We start from the raw sequence: 8,072 nt of genomic DNA, 5'->3' as shown, positions 1-8,072 counted from the left end.
CAAATACATTATCCTACTCCACCGTTCAGTTTCTTTACATTCAAGTGTAGTCAAGTCTGAGGGACTCAAAACACTAAGGTTACAGGGGACTGTTGCAGTAGAATGTGATGCCACACAGAGACAACTGTGATAATGGAAACTGCATCTTCTAAGCACACCAGAATAATTCATTCTGCTTCTTCACTAGTCAATAATCTACAGGGTAGAATTAGTTCCTGAAAGAATTTATTACATCTTACATCTTGACCTTTCTTGTATCATTCCATCTCATGAAAACCATACAAATAGTTGCAACTTGGATTTGTGGAACCTTCTTGCACCCTGCCAACCCTAAGAATGCAGGAATTGTGGGAAGAGGAAAATACCCCAACAATGGAAAAGTAGGATGTCACAGAAAACCAGATGCATGTTATGTGGGGCCAGTGTCTTCTGCAGTGATACCTCCTCTGTTTTGTTTTGGGTGTAAGGAACTCGAGAGCTGTGCATAACAGTGGTCTTGCAGATGGAACTGTCAAACTTTTCTGCAAACCTGGGCTGTTACGAGCTGTAGCAAAGCAGCAATTCCTGGGAAGCTCTGTCACTGCAGTGAAGCACTTGGTGCTGCAATCTCAGCCTTTACTTTGTAATTTATGTCAGTGTGTGATTGATGGACTTAAATATGCCCACAGAGAAAACATTCAAAATTACCCGGTAGCATTTGTGTAGGCAGAGGGGAATCAGTTCTTTTCAATGAGAGTGAGCTTTATTCGCTCATATAAAAATGTTAAAATGTGGAGAATATTCCCCCCTTTCCATAATGCTTTGACAACTGTCAAAAAAAAAAAAAGGATGTGAAACTATATATTGTAATTTTTTGATTATTATTCATAGAAGGTCTCATTCATGAAACAGTTCTACAGTATTTCTGATCTTGAGATTTCATTGAGACAGTCTTGGATGTAGAATAGATGAATAATTCTTTATGAAACAACTTAAAATTTTTCTCCCTCTGTTGTGAAGTCTTTTTTTCTTTTTCATACCAAGTAGCATACAAATAAGGATAATTCTTTCCACAAAGTAGTTGAACCTTCACCTCACTGCTAATGCAGCAGAACTTTCTTTGGAAAGAGGTTACAATTTTGGTCACGTCAGAGGATTGTGGAATATGCAACATATAGAATTCAATCATCCAGCTTTTACTTGGGCAAACTTTCCACTAATTCTGATTAGGCTTCCAGTTTTGCCTGTGATTACAGAAGTTGAAAGGCTTTAAAGAACAGGCCTACGGAATGCATAGCCTGCAGGGTCGTATGTAGCCTGCAAAGTTTTATTTTGGCATGGTGCCTTCCTTGGTTGGTTGGTCAGCCAAGAAGCTGTGAAGCCTGCCCTTGCCACTTCTTGGCTTGGCCTCTGCATAATGTTTTTAGTTTACAAAACTGTTCACCCAGTGATATCTGAAAGGGGGTTGGAGGAGAGAGGAGATGTAAACCCGTGGAAGAAAATCAAGTAGTCGGGAGTTAAGCTTAAAACACAGCGTCAAGCTTTTGTGTAATACTGTATCTGAGACTGATGAGTCCTTGCAGAAGGCTGGCAGTGTGGGAGCTCCTGAATGGAAGGCTGTATGCTCCAGCTGTGGCACTCATAAAGGATTTACTGTAATTCACAAGTGTGATGACACAGAAGACAGGTTTCTCTTTGCACCATTCTCAAAGTCTATGATGCAGATGAACAAATGGAGCATTGGTTGCAGGTTTGTAATGCAGAACCAGAAAGTGTAAATCCTGCTTTTTATAAAATAGCCTTTATTTTTGAAGTAGCTGGTTTAGATACCAAGATTCTTCAGACAGCTGTATCAAGTGCTTACTTTTCAGAGACCGTGCCCAACCCCTTGGCAAGATCAAGCAAGTAAATCAGCAGCCCAAAGTTATAGGTCATCTCTGGAGGGTGAACTAAGTCTTTCCCGTGTTAATTTGCCAGAGTCAAAGACAGCTGGAGCAGATGTTTATGCTTTCAGAGGGCTGGCAAAAATTCTGTAATCTGCTTCCCTCTTGCGGATTTTGGGATTTATTTTTTGACAATGGTTTTGTTTTGTTGCCCTGTGTCCCAAGGTAAAACATCCCAACACATAGCACCTGCTGTCTGCTCTGAGCCACGCTGGTCACACACCCAGGTCACCGATTAGAAGTATAAGGGAAGGAGAGAGAAGGATAGAGAGAAACACAAGGAACCTTAGCAACAGTAGGGCAGTAGCAAGGAAAAGGATAACTATGGGAAAGCAGAGGAGAAAACAGGAAAGAATACATACAAAAGTTAAGAGCAAACTGAGCAACAGGAGCAACAGTAAGAAAGCAAGGATAAAGAGGAGAGGGAAGAGGAGAAGTAGGAACAAAACAGAGTAAGAGGAAAGGGAGAGCATGGATGAAACAGAAACAAGTGGTCCTGAAATGCAATCTGAGCCGTAATTTCTAATACACCAAAAATTCTCTCTTCAGTGTCAAGGTTAAGAATATAAATAACTTGTGCAGTTATGCCAGGAGAGGAGGGCAACAAGATGAGGAGCTGGAGAGGATTTTTCTCATGTGTAGTCTCTACTTTTATATTCTATACCCAAAAGCAAAGTCCAGCCAGTCCTCTGAATGTAGCAAGACGAATAGATGAGCCACACAGAAAAGCACTATCTATTTCTTTTCTTTCTCTTTGATTTCAACTTTAAGGATCTCTCCTTCTCCTGCTCTGGGGGATGGTGTCATGGTAATGATCAGAGACTCCTTACTGGTTGTTCTCTGCATAACTGCAGGCTTAGCATCTTCCTTTGGCTTTTCTGTTTGAGCAGGGGGTGCAGAGGGGGCTGCAGGCTCAGCTGGTTTCTTCTCCTCTTCTTTAGGCTTGGTGTCTGTTGCAGCTTGAGCTTCCTAGAAACAAGAAATTTAATGTCTTTTTAATTTAATTTTTCTGATAGTGCAGAAGAAATTCAGGAAGTAGCTCTATTCTGGACGTGCCATGGAAAGGCACAGCATGACAACTATATTAATGGTATGCAACACGTGTAAATGCCTATTCAGATGTTGAAAATTGGTTTCTAAATGAAAAATGCAATTTCAAAATCAGAGTATCAATCTTAAACCTAAGAAACACTTGTGGATATTCATATCTGCTTCTTACTAATATAGAGGGATGAAACAGACCCATTTTGGGGCACAGAACCCTCCCTTAGGTCTTGCCTTCCTTTATGTACTTACAGTACTGGAGAAAGAAAGTGTTACATAAACCTTGACATACTTCACACTGCCCCATTCCTTGGCCAAGCCTATTTGCTTTGTTTAACTTAAATATAACCACAACTATTTCAGCTATAAAGAAAATAATTCTGCCACCTTTTGGTAAATATGTAGAAGTAAGCAGGCTCTTATTAACATTTCTCAAAACAGTATAATGTGGCAATTATTTTTCATCAGTTAAAACAACAGTTTTCTAATAAGTGCAAGATATTAGAGATTTAATCAGTTTTAGCTGTGTGGGCTATACTTTGTATTTTGTCTTCAGGATTTTTAACAACCAGAGACTGACACTGAATTGGAGAGTTCACCATGTGCCCGAGTCAGCTGGATCAGATTACTGTGTTTGGGTATTTCTGTATTTACTATTGTTTACATAAAATTAGAAGATCAGATGCCCTTGAGGCCTTTGTAAAATCCATTTATCCTTACTTTCTTAGAGTTTTTTTTGTTTGCTTGCTTTTTTCCTTGCTTTTGTTTTCTCTGGTCTGCATAAAGTCCAGGTTCAGAAAGACTGAGCCAAATTTTAGAGTTAGTGTTTACAGAGATTAGGAAAAGTGGTTACATCTCAGCTACTGGGAGTTTTTGTTGTTGATTGCAGCAAGGTTAAATTTTCATCTACTCTGTTTGCCCAAGCCCTCTCAGTAGATTCCATTCTGTTTTGTGTGGCTTTACCTGAATGTCTTGTAGTTTCTTCAGCTGTAGCAGCTTAGTGAGTCCTTCTCTTCCTTTTCCTCCAAGCATTGCTTTAAACAATTTCGGAGTTTCCTGTTTCTTCCCAAAGAGACTGGCCAAGCCCCGTGGTTCTTGCACTGGTGGTCCTGGAGCAGGTTTCCCCTTCTGCTTCAGCAGCACCCTGGAGAAAGAAGAGGAAAGAACACACAGCAGTGCTGTGAAATTGAGCAAAGTTCCTGCAAAGCTGAAATACCACATTTATGCAGGTAAATCTGTTGGCTCTTACTTGGTTCCCAGGTCAAGTGACAAGCAAAATTGGAAACAATAAAGGTTATGCCCTTGGAGGCATCTGTTCAAATTTGGAGTTGCTGACCTATATCCAGGAGTATAAACAAGGGCTGGCTCAAATTAAGATGTCACAAAACAGATGAAAGAGTTTTATAAGGAAAGAAGAGGTGTGGAGGGGGATGAGTGCCCCATACCTGAGGTGGTAATCCCTTATCTGGCCTTCTGGATGCAAATTCAGAGAGCAGTTAGTGCTCCACCAGGATTCCAGTTGGCACTTGTGGTGTAAATACTTTATCAAACTAACTTCCAGCATGGCTCATAGGTCAGCTTAGACAGTGGTACTTATTTTGGCCCTCCTCAGTAGAAGACACCCTGACAATATAAACACTACTGCCAATCTTGTGGCAGATTAGATTTTCACACAGTTCCTCAGCTGTACTGATTTGCAGCCATAATGACAGGAACTGAGCATTAATAACAAAGGTAAAGATTAGATGGAAGATCTGAGATAGATGGGAGCAGTAAAATGCAGAGGGTTCCCATGCTTTCAGTTTCTATTAAATTACTGTACAGTTTTCAAGGCCACATTTCTATCCTTGCAAAAGTCCTGACTTAAGGCTCTCTATGAATGAGGACTGTATTTGCAGTCTGAAGTGCAGTAAATCCCTAAAAGTATAATTTTCTCCAGCATCTTGTACTTTGGGAATTTCACAAATAAAGGGTTTTTTGTTTTTTTTTTTTTTTTTTTTCATTGCTGTAAATTAAAAAAAAAAAATAAATTATACTTTAGCAGCTTGCATGGCTTTATTATGCAAAAAACTTAAAGGGGTTATTGGGCAGGTAATAATAGAGCAAATTTCTTGTATGAATAAATCCTTTCAGTTTATTTCATGGAGCCTTTAAAAGGTGTCAGATGACCACAAAAAACCTTAATGTAAACCTTCCAGGGTGGAGTAACTGGTAACTTCATTCTAAAACTGAACATAACCACAATCTTTATGAAAATAGTGCACAAATTTCCTCTTTGTGCCTCGTTTTGGCAGAATTTGTGGATGGCTAGGCTGGTAAGAAAAATACATGCTGCACAGAGCAGGTACTGCGTATCTTTAAAATTAAACAGGAAATCCTCTTTTTAGTCTGGTGTCTAGAAAGGTCTTTGAGCTCAAATGGGAGTGCAGATAGGAAAGGTGGATGATTAAACTCCAGGGTTGAGAAAGGCTCTCTGGAGGAAGCAGAATTTAATGGATGGGCAGAATATGCCTAGGGTGGGCAAGAAATCAGAAGAGGCAGTGTGGGACAAAGAGGAATAACAAGGTCATACTACTGTTTAGATAGAAGCTGGTGAAAAGTCAGGAATGATTGATGCTGGGGATCATTGGTCCCTGCATTCGTTCCCCTTTTCTACCTGTTAATGCTGGTTTTGAAAATTGAGCAGTCAGCCTATTCCCTGTCTTGTTTCCTTGTCCCTCAGGGGCATCGTGATTCTTAAGATGCTATTGTTTGACTACCAGGGATGTTACAACGTGATGAATGCAGCCATTTGCTAGCATTTCCAAAAAACAAAAGGTCTTTCCTGTGCTCTGTTTAGTCTTCTCTGGGGGAATTTCAAGTCTGGGACCAACCGTCCAAACTTTGATAGCAATTCAAGGCAACAGCTGAGACCAACGGGGGTGCTGAATTATACTAATAATGACAAACTGTTTCAGATATTTGGACCTTTTACAAGGTAGCAATTTATGACAATAATTTTATGACAAAATCTGACAATACTTTGCCCTTTCAGAGCTGTGAAAATGGTCATCCTGGCAAGCTACAGCCAAAGGAAGGTGAAAAGCAATCTTAGTTTGAAATCCCATTTCAGAATGCTTTTGAACAAAATGCACAGGTGTCTAATCTGTGTAGTTCCATCTTGCCAGGCCTTGCTTTAAATCCATTCCTACGTGCTGCTTAAGGTTTTGGAAATGCACACAAGTCTGTGGATGCATTGAAGTGTATCTCTGTAGAATTGGTGGCAAGTGTTTTGTTGCATCTTTGAAAACCTATTCCTTAACTGATATCTGTCCTGCAGTTTCTTTCTTGGTGATGTAAGAAGTTCTGATATGTATCCTTATCTCATTTTGTTTTGTTTGGTTTTTTGTTTGTTTGTTTATTTGTTTGTTGTTACCTTAAATATAATGCAGAAGGCAGCTACATTCAGGATTTCTTTCTACTTACCACATTTTCACAACCCTTGGGATTCCTTCCAAGACCATGCTTTCAACTAGAAACTACCAGGCAGACCTGACCTCTAACACCAAATGTGTTTACAACTGTTACTTTAACAAGAAAGGAATGCAAATCGTCTAGAAGTCACAACTGTCCATCCTGCAGCTAAATGATAGGATTTAAAAACTGTTATTAGGACATACTTTGCTTTCTTCATGAGAAGTTTTTCTGAGTCAGGATAGTTCACCAAGATTTCATTGAGTGTTTTCTTGTCCAGAGTGAAAAGGTTGGCAAAGCCATGAGCCACCACGTTGGCAGTCCTTCTATTTCCTCCACCTGCAGCTAGGAGGCTGGAATGAAAATAAACACCATCAGTGACAGCACTACTTGCCCCAGTGAGGAATCTCTCTGTCGGTGTTTCTGCACTAAAGTCATTGTAAAGCTCACTTACAGAGCTGGCTGCTCTATCCAATGTTCTGTAAAGGCCCTGTGCAGATGGGTTTAGAAATTCCATCTCAGGAAGGCAAACTGTCACTGTTGGCATATGTAGATCCAAAGGACTGTGAAAAGTTTTGCTACATGGAGACATTTCTGCTAAGAGATATCCACAGCTTGGGCTGCACTTGCTTTAGTTCTCATGTGAACTTGGCATTTCCTCAGTTTTATTGCTGAAAATTATTTGCATCAGTAGTAAAGCAGAATTATTTATAGTGAATAAATTATTCTCCCCCAAGGATTTTTTTCCTGAGTGAATAACTTCTGTGGGGCTCTAGTTTTTGGTTTTCTCCCCTACCACATCTCGTGTTTAAATGTTGGCAAGTTGAGTGATAGAGTTTAGGAAGGTCTGACAGTTACAAATGTGTCTGCCAGAAAAAGAAGGTTATTTTGTTTTGAACGTGAGGCATTAGACCAGTTTAGCTAGCAGCAGTTGGCCAGAGGGAGGATATCTAAGATAAAAATTAAATGTACAAATAAAAATAAATTGTTCATCTTGTACTAAGCAATGGAAGAGACTTCGCTTCTCAGCTCTGCTGATAAGTATGAGAATTTGCATTTGCTCTTAGTACTAAAATTACTCTATCACTGTATTCAAGATCTACCCCAAACGTTGTCCTTTAAAGATTTCCCAATGAATTAATATTTTTAGGGAACATTTAATATTATCTAAATTTAAAAGTTATTAATAAAAGATATTCTGGACCCCAGTAAACAGGAATTAATACTCATCTGAAGTAATAAGCAAGGATATATAAATATTTCTTTTAATGTTAAAGATACTTATGAAACATATTTCTAACTATTGAATCATATAGATAATATATTTAATTTATAAAGGATAGTAGGAGACCTCTGCAACTCTGTGTGCAAGGCTAGTTTTACATGCCCACAGAGTGTTTTTCTGCAACTCAAGACAGCAATCAATACATGAACTGATGCTGAAAATGCAGTTTATCATCTTCTTTTTAAACAATTCTGTACGATTCCTCAGATAGAATAAAACTCTTTGCACAATAAGAAAAGCTGCTAAAGAAAATTGCAAACACCTTTTGAGCTTTGATGAATCACTTCTCAACAAGTTACTGAACAATCATTTTTAGGCTTTCCTAACAGAAAGCTCATTTTATCAAGGTAGACGAGGACTAAAGAGAT

General features: G+C 39.1%; 1 protein-coding gene across 1 annotated transcript in view; it reads right to left on the bottom strand.

Annotated features, from left to right (window-relative positions):
* Window positions 1–1,194: 1,194 nt before the first annotated feature.
* Window positions 1,195–8,072, bottom strand: part of CNGB3 (cyclic nucleotide gated channel subunit beta 3) — a 57,488-nt gene continuing 50,610 nt past the window's right edge. The window contains exons 16-18 of the mRNA XM_056485239.1: window positions 6,626–6,772; window positions 3,930–4,110; window positions 1,195–2,891 (exon numbers count right to left, since the gene is read on the bottom strand). Coding sequence (XP_056341214.1) covers window positions 2,658–2,891; window positions 3,930–4,110; window positions 6,626–6,772 — 562 coding nt within the window. The 3' untranslated portion in view covers window positions 1,195–2,657. The remainder of the gene's footprint in view (window positions 2,892–3,929; window positions 4,111–6,625; window positions 6,773–8,072) is intronic.

Source organism: Oenanthe melanoleuca, chromosome 2, assembly GCF_029582105.1.
Source record: "Oenanthe melanoleuca isolate GR-GAL-2019-014 chromosome 2, OMel1.0, whole genome shotgun sequence".
Taxonomy (NCBI): domain Eukaryota; kingdom Metazoa; phylum Chordata; class Aves; order Passeriformes; family Muscicapidae; genus Oenanthe; species Oenanthe melanoleuca.
This window is presented reverse-complemented; position numbering and strand designations above follow the sequence as displayed.